The 19,355-nt window shown below is 36.8% G+C and overlaps 1 protein-coding gene across 4 annotated transcripts in view; it reads left to right on the top strand.

The window, feature by feature from the left end:
• Window positions 1-18,539, top strand: part of ATE1 (arginyltransferase 1) — an 85,655-nt gene extending 67,116 nt beyond the window's left edge. The window contains exon 11 of one of the 4 annotated variants that reach the window (XM_035891564.1): window positions 12,626-18,539. In XM_035891564.1, coding sequence (XP_035747457.1) covers window positions 12,626-12,804 — 179 coding nt within the window. In that variant the 3' untranslated portion in view covers window positions 12,805-18,539. Of the gene's footprint in view, window positions 1-7,792; window positions 7,816-12,625 lie in introns of those variants that run through there. The other 3 variants (XM_035891563.1, XM_009635946.2, XM_035891565.1) reach the window with 3 other exon arrangements.
• The last annotated feature ends 816 nt before the right edge of the window (window positions 18,540-19,355 follow it).

Raw genomic sequence — 19,355 nt, 5'->3', positions numbered from 1 at the left:
TGAATCTAGTCTGATGGATTAATGCAGAAGACAGTATCCCTTAATGTATGTAAGGGTACTGTGATGCAGATTAATGTTTGTAAGGATAAATGCAATTAATTTCTTGAGACCATGAAAATGTCACAAAACTATCGCAGATGGAATACATTAAACAAATGTTTTAGAGCTGTGCAGTCATCTGATTAGGGAGACATTGCCGGTCTGCTCTGAAACAACTGCTGTTTATAAATTTTAAAGATACAGTATTGTGTGTTTTGGAGAGTCAGGAAACACTTTAAATAAATTCTGATAGATAATGAGCTAAATTCTTCTAAAGAACTAACCTTCCACTATCTTATTAGAGCTGTAGGTAATAAATTTGAATTCTGTAATGAAGAAGATAGAAACATCAATTATTTCTAGGAGCTCCTCTAGAAGAGACACATCTTACAAGTTTGTTTCTAATTAAGTTTATAAACACTTGGAACCATCAGAATGCATCTTTCTAAATCCAGTGTGATCCTTGAGCATACAAGATATTTACACAATGCAGATAGTGCAATAAGGTGTAGCCAGGCAAATTTTTCCCCTCACTTTTTAGTTTGTCTGGATTAAATTGAAATGACTGGCATGGGTGTTTAGACTCATATGCAAAAATATGCTTAAATATTCCAGTGCTTCTAGAATAAAAAGGTAATGTAATTAACTTAATTTGTGGGTCCTAAACAACTGGTACTGTGTAAATTGGCTTGTGGGTTAGAAATTACACTGAACCATCAGCTCTGCAATGGAGTATCCCATAACAATCAATTGCAAAGACAGAAGGGTCTTTAAAATGTGAATTGAAGCATGGCCATAATATGAACTCTGTTTTGTGTTCTAAATATCAAACTTTTCTAAATATTTGTGACTTCAAAGTTTGTATTTATTGATTTTCTAAATATATCTGCTTCTGACATACATGTAGTGGAGTAAACCAGTGCCCCTCAAGACGCACCATCGTCTGACTTGTAGTCTAGTTCATGAAGCATTTGGCTTGGACTGCAAAATTTTAAAAAGTTTTAATCCAAAATGACAGTCATAGAGATTGTGTAATAAACAGATGTATTTTGAAATCACGTAATTTTTTGAGGACTTTACTTGCAAAATATATCCTGGTATACTTCTCCTCGCAGTGGAGAGATGAATCTTAGATGGTTGTGCACTCAAGATGCTCCTTCACTGTTTGAATGCTGTGACATTCGATTCTCAAGCAGAACAATTCTGCTCTTTTTTGTGACTGGACCAGTAGTGAACTCATTAGTTGGTGAAGATTCTGGGGAATGCAGGGAAGGACAAGGGCTGCCAAATCTTGTAGGAATGATTTTCTATACTCAGAAGGTGTTAGAAACACAAGAACAGAAATTAAAAAATTAAATAATGTGGGATAAGTAGAGCGATCATACAGATTTATTTCATGCCGAGGATAACTAGCATATGGGATTAGTTTCAAAATGTGATAAAAGTTAATTAGGCACAGATACAGAGCAGCTGTGGAAGCGACACCACAGGCATGCGCTGTGTCCCGGCGCAGCCACACGCTACCAGCCACCCCGGCGAGCTTTCTCCAGGGTCAGACCTTTTGTAACGATCCTTGGTGCCTCAGAACATGTTTACTCTCTGCTCTGGTGACATCATCCCGACTTTCCACATGCAACATAATTGATTCCATGTTTTTATTAATTTTGCCAGTGAATTGATTGCTGTAATCTGATTTATGTAGCTGATAAGCTACTGCCAATTGCTTCAATTTTGCCTATTTCATGGAAACACTTGCATTTGTAATTCTTAGCTTGACTCTTGTATTTGGTTTTTTTTCTTCCTTCTCCTATATCAATCTTAACGAGAACTTTGCTTTGCCCATCTTGTGAAAGATCCTCTTCTGCCATTTCCAGTTCTATACAGTTCAAATAATTTAATAAATAGTACTTAACTCTCTTACTCTTTCAGATTTCTATCTGTTTCCATCCCATTTTTTGGAGCTGTAACTCCCTAAAGCATAACCCTGTAACTTCTGTCTTTCATGCTATCTTTTATTCTATTGGTTTTACTGTCATTGTAAGCTTGGGGCTCAGTACTGTGTTTTGCCATTGGCTTGAAGTGTCATTAAAACCTGTGACAAAAAGTCCCTGGAAGTATGGTTGTGAGTGGAGCTGCTGCCTGGGAAGCCACCTTGTGAAAGTCTGATGTCCTCGTTAGTACCCCTTCACTATCAGCTGGCCTGGGGTCAGTCCTGCGGGAAGATTTTGCTTCAGAAAAAGAAACAAAGCTGCCAACGTTTTTTTTATTCTTGCATAAATATGATGAAAATAAGTATATGGAAGTATATTTACAACATGGAATTTTGAAAACATCCAGAGGTGCTAAAATTCCCTTCATTTTAATTAACATTTCTATTTCAGCCACTAAAAATTCTTTTAATTCCCTGGAAGCAAGAGGGTGACAATGGCCCAGTAAAGTTACAAAGTCTGTTTTCTTAATTTGTTTGTGCAATGCAAAATGACTCTAAAACATATAAAATGAGGCAATAATGCTATTCCTTCACCCTTGTAAAATTAATTTGACATGAAAAATAAAGTCTGAACACTTTTAGATGTCATAAATGTCAGCTTTGCAGCCAGGGGAAGCTGCAGAAATGCAGATCCTGGGAAGGCTGGTCATGGTTTGCTCTCCCACAGGCATGAAGGTCAGTGCGTCGTCTTAGGCACTGTTTGTGCTACAAAACTTTGACTCATTAGTGCCACTTTGTACTTAGAAAATTACTGATTTTAATGGAGTTGAATATTTGGCTTCTTGGGTAAATCTTACTGAATTACAAGGTATTTTAGCTACCAATTGAAATGAAAATGCAGTTTATGCAGTGTTTCTGGTTTTTCTTATGCAAAGTATGTTCTGGAAATAGATGGAATAAGCTGTTCAGTTTGAGACGTCAGCGTAGTTAACTAGTTTTAAAGTTCTACTACAGTTAGTAATGAGGGAAATGTTCTATGTGTATCTAACAAAAATATTTATTCATGTTTTTCATGAGAAATTAAATATTTCATTCATCCCTAATAGGAAGTGTTTGTATGGCAGTTGCTTTACATCCCTTATCTTTTCTATTTAAGATGCATCCTGAATTTAACATTCATAACCTTTAGTTCACGGATTTAATAGCATGTTTGATGTGTGTTTCCCAACAGTAACTGAGTCACTTTTGATTAAGTTCTTGAGGTAATGGGTACCTTGCTAAACTCTCTGGAAAGATGTGCGTGCAGTTTTGATTCCCTTCTATCGAGCAAATTACAGAGGTGTTTTCATTTGCTGTTTCCAAGGACTGGTTCGATTTTGCCCATCATTTTCCATTCTGTCTCTAAAAAGAAATGTGCAGCTCAAAATACTGAGCATTCCTGTGTTGTTCTGAATAATTTGGATACTTTGAGCAACAGAAAAACTCGGCTAACAAAGGTTCTGAGCAGCTAGGGAGAGGCATCTGTTGCAGGATGAAGCTTGGTCAGTCTCATCAGTGCTGACCCAGTGCAAATAAACCTTCCCTGAACCCAGTGTGATCAGACTCAGGCATTTGAAATGCCTGCAGAGCCCAGCAAAAATGAGGTGGGAAATGAATGAGCTTATAAACTTGACCTAGTTAGTGCGGATCTGGAAAACTACCTTGTGCAATCTGCTGATTGCCTGGGTCCTGCCATCGCAGAACCTAGCTTAGGGAGACAGCCTGCAGGGCCATGAACAGAACTAGGGTCTCGGGGCATTCATGCATTTAAAATCTGGCTGTACCTGCTGCAGTTCTGCTTCTGGCCTTTGTATGCATGGTACATTTAAACTGAACACATAATTGAAAGTTGCCTGGATGACCAAAAAGGGTATTAAAAACGAGAAAAAAGAAAAAACCACAAAAGCCTCCTAGGTATGCAGTTGGTATTCTTCATTGGCAATTCACATTGTCATTTCTCATATCTGTAGTCATCAAGAATAGTGTCAGAGATACAGCCTCAGAAGAATCGACGACTTCCTTTTGTTTTCTGGAAAAGCATCCAAAAGTGAAATGGTTACCTTTCTCGATGTACCATCTGCTAGATTATACTCCATTTCTTTTTGCCTTAGTGTCTTGACTTTGAAGGCAAACTGGATACTGTTCGCAGGTGGGAAGTGGTTCAGTCTCATTTAACTAATGTTTTCCCAGGTACTAGTAGTCTTTTTTTTGTAGCATATCCCTGAAAAGCGAGTCCATGGAGAAATACCAATATAACTTAAATCTAGCCCTTTGGTATCCATTTCTCTGTCAGCATATTTCAGGATAATAAATTGAGGTGGGCTAAAATCATTGTATTATATAAGAGCTCCACATAAATAAACTGGGAATTTTGTACTTAATATTTTATATACATCTCTTTCAAACATATCCATAACAGCGGGCCATGCTTGGATTTTAGTGTTAGGCAATGTAGCCAAAGGATTGTATTTGCAGGTAAGCAGAAGCCTTTGCAGGTTGCTGTGAATTACAGCTGAAAATAAGAACTGCTATGAATTGCTGTATTCACAGGAAATGTTTTCCTTCGGCCCGTGTTCATGTTTACTACCAGAATAATAAGAGTCAAAACACAATAAGTTATTGTTCCCGCGTGGCACAGCAGGGTTAGCGGATTTGGAATGCATTTGTCAAGTGATTAGTCTGCTCGCTTCTCAATATTGAATTGCAAATGATAAACTAGTTGTATGCTTTCAGGCACAAAGCCCCAAAGTTTTGTTCAGAAAATGTCTTTCAGATTTACCCTCATCGTGATATCCTGTCTTTACCCATTTTAAGGTTCCCTATGAGTTATACTTGTAAAACTGTAATTCTTCTATCTTCATGTTTAAGGACCATTGATAATGTTTCAATAAGGTGCATTCCTCCCCTTAGAAACATTCTCTTTTTGAACAGTGATTTCAAAAGTTCGTATTTTTTTCTTGTTAGAGTAACTGCAAAGAGTCGGCTGGCTGAGAATGTCCTGAACGTTTTACTGTACTTCCTTTGAGGCTTGTGCTTTCTGGTTTTAATTAAGAATTCTTTTCATTGACTTTTTGGTGGTTGTTGTTGTTTATGCCCCATTTTAACTGTAATCTTACTTTGGTTCAAGTCTGTATTTTTATACCCCAAGGCATACTGGTCTTTAATATTTCTTAATGTATCAATCTAGTATGAAAGAAGCAATACAAGAAGAAACCCATTTGAACTCACTGTCTTCTATAAATACTGCTATGAATGGGCATTGCTCGTCTTGTCATTACTATTGCCTGTTTTGTTTTTGAGGATGACTTCCTCTGCTTTGCTGGTGAAGGAAAAGAAATAATGCTTTAAATTGAGTAAGAAATGAGCTTAAATTCAAAGGTCAGATACATTGGGCTTCTGATTGAGGTGGAAACATCTTCTACTTCCAGTAATTAATAACTCCTATATTTCAGTCATAAAATTTGAAAAGTTAATTTGTTTCTTCCTTTTAAAGTTTCTTTGTTTTAAAATCATTGATCATTAACTGTGACAAGGTCACGTAAACCAGATGTAGCTTTTCTTCAAAAAAAATTCAACATGGCTTGTAGAGTTTCTCAAATAAATTAACACTGCTGTAGTGTAACCAGCAAGGGATGGGTGCTTCTTTTGATCATTTTTACACCTAGTTTGAAAGCTCGGTTATCATGAACCTTTTTAACTCATTGTAAAGTGAATTTTAAACCTGTTATTTGTCTTTGATTTGCATAACGTGAACAGTGTGTTCATCTTTAAAAATGATGCAAGTCCTAATTGCTTCAAAATCGAAAATTAAAAACTGAGAACAACTTAAAACAAAACCAAAAATGAAGCATCCCCTTTGGGTTGTCAGTCTGAAAGTACAGCAGTTGTCAAGTGTTAATCTTCAGACTATTTTTTCTGTGGATTTAATGTTTAGAGGTAAAAATACTTTTTCTGAGATTCCATTTTTAAGCAAAATGGAAACTAATTTATAATGCAAACTATTTATGTGGGAATTTCTTTCAAATACTGCTTTCAAAGTGAATCACAGGTTTCAGTTAATGGCAGTTTTAAGTATTTTAAATTTTGGCTTTGGACTGGTCCTTTGCGTGTTTCCTTTCTTCCTTCCACTGTTTCATCCTGCTATTGAGAAGATAAAATCCAGGTTCTCTGCGTAGCATGGATGCAGAAGCACAAAGTGAAGATGGCCAAATGCCTTCTTTGTTCCAGGGGCTTTAAGTAGCATTTAATGAAACTGAAACTTATGATCAGAAACAGTGTCATTTCAGAGTTTAGCAGGAGTGCCACTTTTTTGATTTAGAAACACCAGACCTCAGTAAGGCTTCTTACTAATTCTGAGTCCATTCTGTGCAGAAAACATAGGAAGTATTTTCCTTTGACTAATGTGTTTGGGTTTTTTTTTTTAAATTGGCAGTTGTCCTTTTTCCTGTTTAAAAAATAAGAAAGTCAATAAATTTGTCACTTATTTTTAATGATTTCTTCACTTATTTTCTTATAAATGGAAAAATCTACTTTAAAAAAAATGTTAGCTCTCTTGCACCTCTACATTACGCCCATTCAGATTTAAAAATGTCATGTTTGTGAGGAGTATATTCAAGGGGACGAGGGAAGAGGTGCCATTGACTCTGCATCCATCATGCGTGGCTCTAAAGAAGAGCGTTTTAGGCTGCTGTCACAGGCTGTCTTTCCAAATCGCTATTGATTGAAACCGTCTCGACCCAAATCAACCACCACTGAAAAGCTGGTTTAGTAATAGTTTGCTACAAAAATCTTTCAACCATCCCACTTCTTTTCCATGTGATGTTGGCTCCAAGCCTGTGTAGTTGCAGCAGGCTGTTGCAGAGCTTGCTCTCCGCTCTCTATTGCATGGCTTTGCATGTGCTTACCCAGCTTTCTGACCAGCTGTAGCTGTCTTTTTATTCAGCTTATATTAGGTATTAATAGTAAGGGTTAATGCACTTGGAGAATAAAAAAATATTTTGATATCAACTTCCAAAAATAATTTTATAAAAATGCTAATCAATTCCTATGCTGTAAGAAAAAAAAAATCAGACCGTGAAACTTTGAATTTCTATGTAAATGCACACTGATGCCCATTTTGCTACTGCTGTGAATAAAAATGGTAAAATAATTCCTCCTTATTTTATGTTGGTATTTTCGCAGGAATTATATATCAGTATTTGAAACTTATGTTTTGGTTTCAGGACGGTGCTTGTAGTTTTGGGGGTAACCTCGTTTGGTTCGTGCAAAGAACTAAAAACTGAATTGTACAGGAGCATGTCAGACTGCCTGCTCTTCACATTCCTCCTAGTCCCTCGAGTATAAAAGTATTTCTGGGGCTGACTGAGGCTGCCTTTGAAGACCACTGCTGTTACCTTTAGCATATTACTCAATGCCGCTCAGCAATGTTGACTCTGCTTTTGAGGAAGGTGCACGTGTGTAGGTGGGCCTAGAAATCAAACCAGTATCTGCCTGACATCTGCCAAGACAAATTTCGTAGAGGGTCTTTAGATCACTTCTACTTTTTACTTTGTTTTTTACTGATACTTAGCAACATATCTCATATGCTTTGTTTTTTCAGAAAGGAAATCCTCCATGTATGAATTGCATTTAATAGCGATGTGGGGGTGGGAACAAAGAATTTTAACACCTTGTTGCAATTTTTTTATGGGATCATGATGGCAAGGTTGGATTATATATGAAATGTCTCCTGTAGATGAAATGTCTTCAATAGATGAATGCTATATAAATAACTTTCTGGTTTAGGACTATAGGGGAGAAGAGAAAGAAGTAACAATTTGTGCAACAAGAATTCAGAGTTCTTTTAGCTTTGAGACTGATGGGATATTTCTGTGAAGAAAGACAGTTGGCATTCGCAATTGCTCAGTTCCCTAAAGTGACAGGTACTTTCTATCTACAAAATTGATTTATCTGAAGTTTAGGGTTTTTGTGTATTTACGATCCAAACTATATCGATACATAAGATTTAACCCCATAATTCATTTTATCTGTTTTATATGTGAAGTGACAGTGTCTATTATGTAGACTAAAATTAATCAACAACTCCATGAGAAGATAATTTTCACAGACACAAAGGCAAAGTCCCAAGAACTGAAATGGACATTAGTACTATTATTAGTACCTCCTTATAGTACTATTGCTTATTTATAACGCTCTTTGTTAATAGAACTGCTTCCACCAAATCCAGTCATTTTGAATGGTGAAGGCGAAGTGGTTCCAGAAGTGTGGAGAGAATCCACAGAAATACATAAATTATAAAAAATAGTAAAAAAAACCCCATAAAAAATATGTCCCAGGACTCAGTGGTACTCACTTAAATGAACAAAATGTGGACTTCGAGGAGGATGGTTTCTACAATATTCTTAAGAAGCAGCTTACCATGTGAGCTGTGTGGCACAGTCTTTGAAACCATGGCGTACAAGGTCTAGTTTTGTCATACAAGGCTGGACTAGGGTGATGGCTAAAGAAGCAAGCCTTAGAAAATTAACTGGCTATAAATTACAACTTGATGAGGCATCTAACAATTATGCACACGCAAAAGAAATTTTGTCTTCAAATCCATGATTTTATTTTGTTTGAGATTTCTGTAAATAAATGCACCAACTACTTGTGAGGAGAAGCAGAGGTTAGTTGGAGACTCAGGAGGTATAAAAACTGTGTGGGGAAAGTGTGAGGAGGAAAAAATAAGATTTTTAAACTTTTTAATGGTAACAATATTGCATTCAGTACTTACAAGAATTATTAACGTTGCCCTAACATATTTTTCTACTATCTGATTAGCCTGGGTCCTTCTGGAAATAGAAATTGCTTTAATAAAGCACAGAAATAATACTTATTGGCAGGATGTTTTTCTTATTTTCAGCAAGTAATTTCATTTTGAATTGGGATTGTGCCCAGTTGCTGTATCCCAGCATTGGTCACAGAGAGAAGGGCTGTTAGAATTGGCATCTTCTTAAATATAAAGCAAACTTTATCAGAGCAAATATTAATTTTTTCTTTTTGTGGGGGTAATTTCTTTTTAAAACAATACCAGAGCTCAATCTTTTTCTGTTTTCCATTAAATTCTCTTGAAGCTATTCTGCTTAGGTTTAAATCACGAATAAAGGGAGTACTTCCCTGAATTCATATGGGGTTGCCTCCAGAGCAGTAGCAATTGAAAGGTGGCTGAATTTTAACTTAGGGATTTGTTATTATGGTGGCACCAGTTCCTTCTCTAAAAGCTCAACTATGTACCTGAGATTATTTTACTGATACTTAACATTTCAGTAAAAGGTTTCTTTGTCAGATGGAGTTTTAATTATATATATTTAAGTACATTTACAGAAGGTTATTTTTATGATTAAAGTTTTTATTTTGGAGGGAGTCAATGGAAAAATGTTCACTAAAACAGGTAATCTTTGTAAAGACATTCTGAACATGTTAAGGGCTATTATTTTTCTGCCTTTCATACCTTCTTTGAAGAATCTGGAATCACCCTTAATGTGTAGAAGAAATATAAATACAGTCAATCAAATGTAAGTTTGTAAGACCAAACAAATCTGGGTTTAAACTTTTCCTGATGATAAAGTCATTACCAAGTCTTTACATATGTAGTTTATACTGTCTGTGTGAAGTTTAAAACATGTCTGAAGTGTTCCCACTACAGTGATTTTTTTCAAGTTACTGGTATTTTCTCGATTGCTCTGGGAGAGCCTGAGGGTTGTGTTATAAACCTGTGCCACAGTCCAAGAAAGGACTGGTGTACAGTGTGGCTTGGCAAACCTTACTTCTGCCCAGCAAGCACTCGGCTGAATTGCTTAACAGATTTGCTAGAAGCCTTGTCATAATAACTGTTTCATGTGGCTGCACAGCTAGAGTGGCATGGGCCCGACTGCAGGAAGGGTTACGCACCCACTGCGCTTGATGTAATGAGTAAAAGCGGAGTAAGGGTATAAATGCTGAGCAACAAGAACAGAGTTCAGCTGAGCCAGTAAGGCTACAGTGAAACGAACAGTACAGTAGCTTTAGTCACTGTAAGAAATTGAATCTGGGGCCAGGAACACTGCAAGCCAAAAGATGAACTCATCCAGACTATCAGGCTTCAGTATTACGTGAAAGCAATGAGTATCGAACAGTGAGTAGTGAACGGCTTTGAAAGTGCTTTTGGCATGAGGCTATGAAGGCTAGGCTTGGTGTAAATCCACTTCAGGACACAAACTTACAGTCAGCCTAGAGGTGCAGTAAATAAAAACTTTTAAATTTAAGAAGTTAAAATAATTTTACACTTGTGTCACTTCCAGAAGCTAACCTTGCAAATGTTTCCTTGGTGAACTTTCAGAAATGAGGAGGATGTAATAGAAGAGGCAGTAGGGCTGGTAAAACCAATCTGTTGGGATATCAGAAAGGTGTTGTTGGCCACGCATCAAAAACCTAATGGATTTCGAAGAGGGAGAGAAAGCCATAAAGTGTTTTTGACTTGAGTGTTTATCTAAAGCAATTGCCAACAATAATTAGTGAAGAATGCAATCTTAGCAAGTGCTATTCAGATTTTCTTCCTTCAAACCACATTTTCCTAGTTAAATCTTAAGAAATACATTGTCCTTTCAAGTTAGGAATCAAAACATAGATAAAAGTAATGAAGGCATTCCAAACTTTGTAAAGCAGGCTTCGTTAAGTTTCACATACTGAATTCAGGCCATCAGCAGAAAAATGTTTATAAGGCTTTTCTGTGGATGAATAAGGGCAGGGTCTTAAGAATGTCTTGCAAAGAAAAGCATTTAATGACCTCCTTTGTCTTTAATAAAGCAGAAAGAATATTAAGCTTCTTTATAGCACGGGCTACATTTGAATAGAGATTTGTCTTAAGGATTTTTTCCAGATTCTTGCAGACAAGTTCCTTAGCTTACCTGTGGCAAGCCTAGCATGCCTCAGGTACACAAAAAGAAAAAGTAAGACAGGAATTGGTGACCAGTTTGCTTCCCTGACCTGGTGTCATATCCTCTGCACTTTGGATCTATTGCTGTTTGTGAAACTTGCCGAGAAAGTTCTGCTTTATTCTCTTATAAAAAAAACAACCAGCAACAAACTATTTTTGCCCATGAAGTAGCTATTTGAATTGCCTGGTTTTTCACAGCAGTTGGTTTGATTTTGAGTCAGCCGATGATCAGCAGAAGGCTTCACTGCGGGTATTGTAAGCGGGAATGGTGTAGAGTGGATACCATTCAGATCCTGTTCAAGGAGCCTTAATTGTTCTAACCTAAATGAAGCAAGTACATGAACATATAAAATATTTTAATTTGGGGCAGATTGATGCAGTACTTAAAGCTAAGCAATTATACTTAGCTGTGCTGTCTCTTCAGTCAGAATAACGTCTTGATACCAAAACAAATATTGAGTGTTTGCATAGTTCGCGTCCCCAGATGCTCATCTCCTAGTTAGCATCTCTGTTACTATTTGCATTTTTATGGTTCTATTCTCAAACTCAGATTTCAGCTTCTGTGTTTGACTCTTACATCGGTGGCTTTTTAAACGTGAAGTTCAGAAAACTCCCAAGATTTCTTTTACTGATATTTTATAATAATTTTATTAATTTATCTTGCAATGGCCTTAGGCATGTGGCATGTTCTCTCACTTTCTTTAAAGAGTTTTCTAGCACTGTAGGGCCAATTTTTCTGACACGCAGCAGCTATAGAACATTATTATTAAGCAATAGTAGCATCAATTGGATTCATAAAAATAAGGAAGTTTTAACTTGTTCAACAGTGCTCTTATGTGTATGATTCTGGTTAAATTAAGTCACAAGGGGTGTGTAGGTGAGGTTAATAAAATTCAGCTATGGTGTGTGTATCTTTGAAAGCTTGAGGAATTATGCTGTGCCCACCCAGCTAGCGCTTGCGCTGCTAACTGTGTCGGTCTGCAGAGCGCGGGGATCAGACTTGAAGTAAGGGCATGTGTTTAACTTCATTCTGCTGGAGAAACTCGGAAACCAATATAAATGAGGGGAAAAAAGATGAGGGCTTGGAGGGCCAGGGAGTTTCACCTGGGAAGGTAGTTTATTGCCTTGTGCTTACCTATGGCAAACAGTGTGGGGGCTTCTTGCTGGTTTTAATACATTTTTCACAATTGGGGAAAGGGAAGGGAGTGCTCTGTGCTGGTGGATTTTGCAAGCGGTGTAGTAATTAAGTGCAATATGGCAATAACAGCAAGTCTCTTCTGGTCGGTTGTGTTTGAAAGTATTTGCCAGATAGAGTTTCACTTCTGGCAGTGCACTCCAGCAAGCATTAAATGAACGTGAATTTTAAAATACAGCAGTAGAGATAATTTCAGAAATGCTGTATATCACCATTAGAAGTGTGTGATGCATGACTTATTTTTTCACATGCCACAAATACAGTTACTTCACAGGCTAGGTTTTGTTTTCAGCCATGATTCAAGAAGACTGCTCTGTAGATCAGCTCTGCTTTCATCTGCTGTGCATCTGCAGATTAATTTTATTACTTCATACAGTTTTCATTATGCATGTTGAAGTTAGTTGCATAAATTAAGATCATGTGGACAATATACGTAACTAATTTTTGTATTCTCTAATTCTCTTGGCAGTTGATGAAGGTCGTATTAAGGAACTGGGCAGAGTGAGAGTACTTCACAAGAGAACCGTGATGCCTTACAGTGTGTATAAGAAAAGAAGGAAGGGGCCAAGCGACGAAGCCAGTGTTCAGCAATATGCAAGTTTGGTTGGACAAACCTGTTCAGAAAGAATGCTGTTGTTTAGAAGTTGAAAAATCATTAAATAGCATTTCAATGGCGCTACATTTTATTGCACTGCCACTGGATGACATGTACTATAGTTGTGTGTTGGTATGCCTGCTCAAATAGCAGTATGAAATGCAGGTATATATCTAGGCTTGTGTGAATACATGCTACTGTGTTTAAAGTCCAACTCCAATAAAACTTTCAATACAGCAAGGCTTTAGCAATATAAGTTTAGAAAAACATGCTTGCAGTATATTTTAATTAAGTAGTTCTAGCCTTTCTATCCATTTTGAATAATTATAAGTAAGCAAAATTAAAAACAGGTGTCTTTTTTTTGTAGAGACAAAGGTTGACTAAATCTAGATTAACAATAATTAAATTACAAATGTTTTGAAATAGCACCTTGGATATCTGTCATTAAAAATTGCCATGAAATTTATATTCGCATTTGTATGCACATAAACTCTTGCAAGAGAATTGAAATGTGCTGTTACTTTCTAATGTGAAATCTGGCATGGTTTAATTTTATTTCAATAGTGTATTTAAAAACAGGAAGAAATTACTTTCACTGCACATTCTTCATTCGTTCAAAGAAGTAGTGTCTGAGGTCCTAGTGAATGTAGGAGTTCATAGTAGGTTCTCAGTGGCAGGGGATGCAGTGCTTTGGAAAACTTTCCCCTTTAGAGATGAAACAGAATAGTTGCACTATAAATATACCAAAGATATGCAGCCAAGTGGCACAGTGGGTTTTTTGGTATAAGCCTTATCCTTTGTCTAAAAAGAGTGGGTATTTCAATGCACATCACTAATGCGAAATAGAGCTTGGGAGGTTTATCCTATAGCTCTTCAGTGCACATCTCAGAACTATGCTAAAAATAAGACATGAGGTACCACTGCTGGGATTTGTTGTAATTTTTTTTCTGCAAAATCATATGCGAAGACTTAAATATCATATTCCTGCATTTTTACTGGCTGCTTTGTTTATGGTGCAGCAGCTCACAGGTTAACATCATTAATAACATTTTACTAACTATTTTTGTTGGAAACACAGGAAGTTGCGATGCTTTATGAAAGCACTTTATTATCTGATCTATGAACATTGTCATTAGTAGTCTGTGTCCGTATCAAATCATACAAGCTATAGGAACTTTGGGAAATAATGCTGTTGTATAAATCAGTAAGTATTACAGCATCGTAACAGTACCAATGCATTTGTATTTCTTACCTTCTTGGATAACAGAAGCTAGTATTTACCTTGAATCAACTTGAAGTTTCCTGTTAACCTTTGAGGAAATATTCTTATTCAAGAAATATATATGTGTAGGTGTTTTTCCCCAGAAAGGAGCCAAATTCAATTTTACCCTTTGAGGGTTACATCTATCATTCATGGGCTTGATTTAATTTTAAACAGTTGGCCAATATTATTAATCATTGATTTTTATGTGGAACAGACATAAGAATTTTGGGATTCAAGTGCATTGTAGATTTAACTTTTTTTCTCATATCTGTTTCATCATTGTAATGTTATTGGTATAGACTAGAGCTTCAACAGTAATTTTAAAAAGTAATTTTATGTTTTATTGATTGGGTTGTATTGTATTGATCTACTCCCAGTCTGCAACAAAATTGATTATATCTGTCAGCATTATATCTGGTATGTGTTTATCTGTTGCCTGGTACTGAGAAATTTCTGTATACTGTATAATCTAGTTTGTCCATGTCTTATCTATCTTACCTATTGCCACAGGAGAACCACTAAATACTACTTCTGAATGTTATTATAAGGAGTTCTTCTCTGTGGAGAAAATACCCTTGCCACTCCGTGAAACATCAAATAGTATAACATTTTCTGCCTACATAATGTGTTGAAAAATGGTGATGCCCATATGGTTTAAAACTAAAAGAAATGAGAAAACCTTTTTATATGATATAAAATCAGTTAATGAGCACAGAGGAATTCCAGTATGACTTGCAAAATCTTTAAGATTATCAAAACCATTTCGTGATGGCCTTGCTGTGCTCCTGGAGAAGTTAAAGTTTCTGTTAAATTGCAAGAGAGCAGACTTAATGTCACCACTGAGAGTTCTTGAAGACCTCCATCTTTTTGTGCCCGCTATTTGTCACTGATATGCCTTCCTAGATATGTATTAGACTTTTTTTCTGATGCTCTGTTTCTCTTGGGGAGCTTTTAAGGACTGCAGTTAAAGAAAAGTGAGATAAGTATAAATTGAAAATTGAGTACAGCTTGAGCTTGTCGTTAGTGTGACCACTAAAGTTAAATGACCATTTCCTGTGAATTCTGAAACGGTGCTTTCACTTTCTGACCTCCATGGGAACTGCAGCACCATGGCATGCTGGGCTTCTGACTCTTACTGAACTCACATATATATACATATATATATATATATGTGTATATATATATATGTAAACATATAAAAGGTCAACATTGAGATTAACTCAAAAATTGAGTTCATCTGATGTAGTATGCAGAGATCTGACTTGCTGCTTTAATGTTATTTTAGAAGGAAATGGGTGCAGTATTTTTCAGGACTGATAGCTCTATCCCTGTTTAAGAAGTGGAATAGAGCCTGAGGATGAAGTTCTGTAAATTTTGCCATTGACTTCAGTGGAGCTGAAAATTCACCACTATTACAATTTTATTTAATAAGATATTGTCTTTGAGAATTATTGCAGTTAGCGATATTTAATTAAGTACAAACTACTTGATAAGACTTTTTTTTTTTTAGTGTCGTTAGGTGGTGAGAGTTAATCCCTAAAGTAAGGTTGCCTTGTTCTATCATCTGTTGATAAATGAGCATGGAGTGGTGGTAAGAAAATGCAGAGCTGTGACCAGTGCTAAAACATACCATTCTTTGTTTTAACTGGAAATAAATGGGGAGCTTACTCATTTCCAGCATCAACACATTTCAGTAAATGCAAAAGAACCCGCATGTTGAGTTTGTAATTGCTTTTCAGCCGGCCTTGTTTGACTTGTAAGTATAGAAAATAAAGTTATTTCTAGTCTCTGTGAATTATTATAAGTAAGTAATAGCTCTGAGTGTGATTTCTGTCTTACTTTAGGAATTCATGATCTTGGAGGCTGACTTAAGTGTCCAGTGAACAGCAAAATCAGGGAAGTCAGAGTTGCAGTAATTTGAAGGGGTACAACACACATGAGCAAATTTTAGAACTAAATTTTAGTTCTAGCTAGACAGATTGATGAAGAGTTTATGCTTTGAAACAGAATTTATAATTCTTTTGTGAATAGAGTAGAATAAAATAAAGAGTCTTTTCACAAATGGAGACTAGGTAGGACTAGCTATTTTAGTTGGACTATACCATTTCTGGTTGGTTGGAAAAAAACCTTTCTCTGAAGTAAGCAGCCAAACAAGCAACACAGAAATCTGGATTATGTGCACAGATAATCAAGCGCTGATTCGATGTCCTGATGAGTGAGGCAGAATTCCAGCTAATTCTGCATTCCTGAATGAGACTTCTGTTGAAGCTTAGTGCCACCAAGGCTCGAAATTTTGGTGTGCCAAGGCTTGCAGTGGTCCAGTGCACAAGGCTCTGTCCTTCAAATCATACTCCTGGGAGCATTTATTTTTTCTGTTTCATTGCTCCTTTAGAGTCTATATCCATTGCTCTTTTTGAAGTTCTGTTACTATCTTTGCCAGGTGATCATTCTGAAGCTACCAGCCTGATCAGCCATGTATTTCTGAATTCCCTCTCTTTCTGGTTGTCCCAGATAATCCTTCAGACATGTATATTATGTGTTCTCCTCATCAGTCTTTTCATCTCCACTGTCCTCCCCTGCCCCCCCAAGCTTTAGTGGTTCTTCTTGCTCTTTCTGTCCCAGTCCTGCTATGGGAAGAGTCTGCATTTGGAAAGGTGTAGACAATATTTAGGGCAGAAGTCATCACCACAGTTCAGGGAAATCATCAGCGTTTCCAGAACCATCGTAGCCACATACCGTACCCCATATATTTATAAAACTGCGCCTTCAGAGCCTCTCGCATATGATCTCACATACTGAGCATAAAAAAAGCCAGATTATGTTTCCACTTGCCAAATGATTTGTTTTCTTAAGTTAGTCAAAGCAATGGAGAGTTTCCAAGCCCTGACTGTGTGGCTGTCCTGCGGAGGCCAGGGTGGTGAGCCACGTTCCTCCGTCAGGCTCGAGCACCAGCAGCGGAAGGTGACGCCGAGGAAGGGGAGAGAGGAGCTGAAGGCGGCTGCTGGTCAGAGGAGCATTAACAGGGAAGTAGCCGTGTGATTTGCCTTCAGTTATGAGACAGATATTAGTCTCACCGGGGAAATAAAAATGCACTATGGAAAACAAAATGTATAAATAACACCATTTATACATGGTGCTAACCATATATGTTAACCATAGCTGCTAACAAAATGAGTGTACCAGCTAGGCTGATTATAATAAGCTCATTTTATGAGGGTTTTTTTTTTTTAAAAGCACAGTGACTAAGTCGCCAAGTATACAAGCACTTACTAAACAGAACATTTTGTGAGTAGAACTGCTTAAGTACAAAGATAACAGAGGGTGTTAAAATAAGTTGTATAAGCCAAAAGGCATTTACGGGAGCAGATGTACAATAGTAACTCATACTAAACACCCTATCCAGTTGCTAGTTGTGGTCAGTGGATTCCTGAATAAAACAGTATTCTATAAATGAATCTACTATATACATTTTATAGCACATCTAAAGCTCATCTTGCAAGAACTTTGTTTTCTAACAGCATTGAAATAAATAGGAATATAAATAGATTAAATTAACATCTAAACCCAAGTATAGCGTAATACGAACCAATCTTAACTCTGAAAATAGTGGCTCTTAACTGATCATCTTAGACAAGTAGCAGCTCAGAAGCTTTCTGGCTGTATCTCTTCATGGTTATATTCTACTGTTTTGATGTTTATTCATTTCCTTATTATAACTATTCCCATCAGATTTTTGTGCTTCCCATCAGTTATTTCCACTTTGGTTTTGACACATAATACGTGTGTCTGCCAAAAGGCCTGCTGAGAGATTCCTATCGGGACAAAAGAAAGTGTTAGAAAGTCTGTTAAGTAGTGAAAAGAGAGCAGAGTCCACGGGGACAGTCAGTCTGCAACCTTTGTGCTGCAGAAAAAGCAGGATTTATTTACAGTTTAGTCTGCTGCAGGCTTTAAAATAAATGTGTCAGATTTCATTCATTTCCCTTTGTCTGTGACATCTGATTGTCGTCGTCCAGGAAGAATCAGTGGAGCATTGTAGAATATTAAAAAAAAACGTTAAGGTCAGTGTACTGCATTTATGGCAAAAAGCTCAAGTTAAGGAATGAAATTACATTATTTTTGTTGAAATTCTCGCTTGATGCCTCCATAGAAGCAGACAAGTGCAGGCTGGATGGGACTTCCAAAAACTGTCTGCTGCTTCTCCCTTGTCTTCCCCAGGCTCCACCATCCCTCACAGGGGTGAACCTCACTGCTTGCGTTAGTCTCTAACGAAGGCAGTTCAATAAGCTCCTTAAAGTGATTTTCTGCAAGGAATAGTGTCCTTGTTACTGAAAGTTTTTAATACCTGTTAATTTTCATACTTTTGGTTGCAAGTGAACCTGGCTGGGTTTGTCCCACCTGAATATGAAGAACCATCACTGAGGTTCCTCTTTGCAACAGCTCTAGACATTTTCAAAGATTGTTACCAAGTCAGCCTGCTGGTATTTTTCCTAATCTGACCAATCCCAATTACCTTTCCTAATACTCATGTTTTTAAGATATTTTATTGAACTTTCTTAAGTATTCCACCATTGATCCACTTTTTTAGTGTGGTGCCCTGTAATTAAAGTACTAATTATTTCAGTGTTTTACATCAGCAAATAAATGTTGCTTTTTCAAAATAATAATTGTCGCTATCCTGACTGACTTTTCTGTTTAATACACATCCATATTTTCTGTTTATCTACCAGACTTCAGTAAAATACGATGAAGAACCAACCCTTACTATACCAGCAAACATAGTTTTTCTCTCTTTAGATGCTCTTAACCTGCAGCCAGCAGAGGGCATGTTCCAGCTTACGAAGTCCATCATAGCCCTAACGTTACTTCTTGCCTGAGGATCCAGATTTTCTGGGTCTTTTTTATTAACATCTCATTCCAAACTTAATTTTTTACTCTGCTCTTATTTGTGGTATATCAGAAAAAAAATTGTCAGGTGGGCTTGACCAAGTTCTGGCTTCATTAGTTGAATGAAGCACAGATTTGTTAAAATGAAGCACAAATTTGTTAAAAATCAGGATTAAAAGCTATTTCAAGACAAATAGTCTAGATTTCATAACACCAGATTTGTTAGATATGTTACATCTCTAGTATGTTCATGAAATTAAGATCTGCAGAACACTCAAGGAGGGGCCAGTTGGCAGAGTTACCCATCTCAAAATGCTTTTGATGCTATTCCTTTCCATGTTGTTCCTATCAAACTGTGTGCAGTAGGACCATTAATAATGTCTAATATACTGTTTATTGCGTGCATTTTGACAGCTGCTCTATATTTCTCAGTGGGTTTGCAACAACTAAACCAGT

This window comes from Egretta garzetta, unplaced genomic scaffold (genome assembly GCF_000687185.1).
Source record: "Egretta garzetta isolate BGI_Z169 unplaced genomic scaffold, ASM68718v1 scaffold393, whole genome shotgun sequence".
In the NCBI taxonomy this organism is placed as follows: domain Eukaryota; kingdom Metazoa; phylum Chordata; class Aves; order Pelecaniformes; family Ardeidae; genus Egretta; species Egretta garzetta.
The sequence above is the reverse complement of the archived record's forward strand: the minus strand, read 5'-3'. Positions and strand labels throughout refer to the sequence as shown.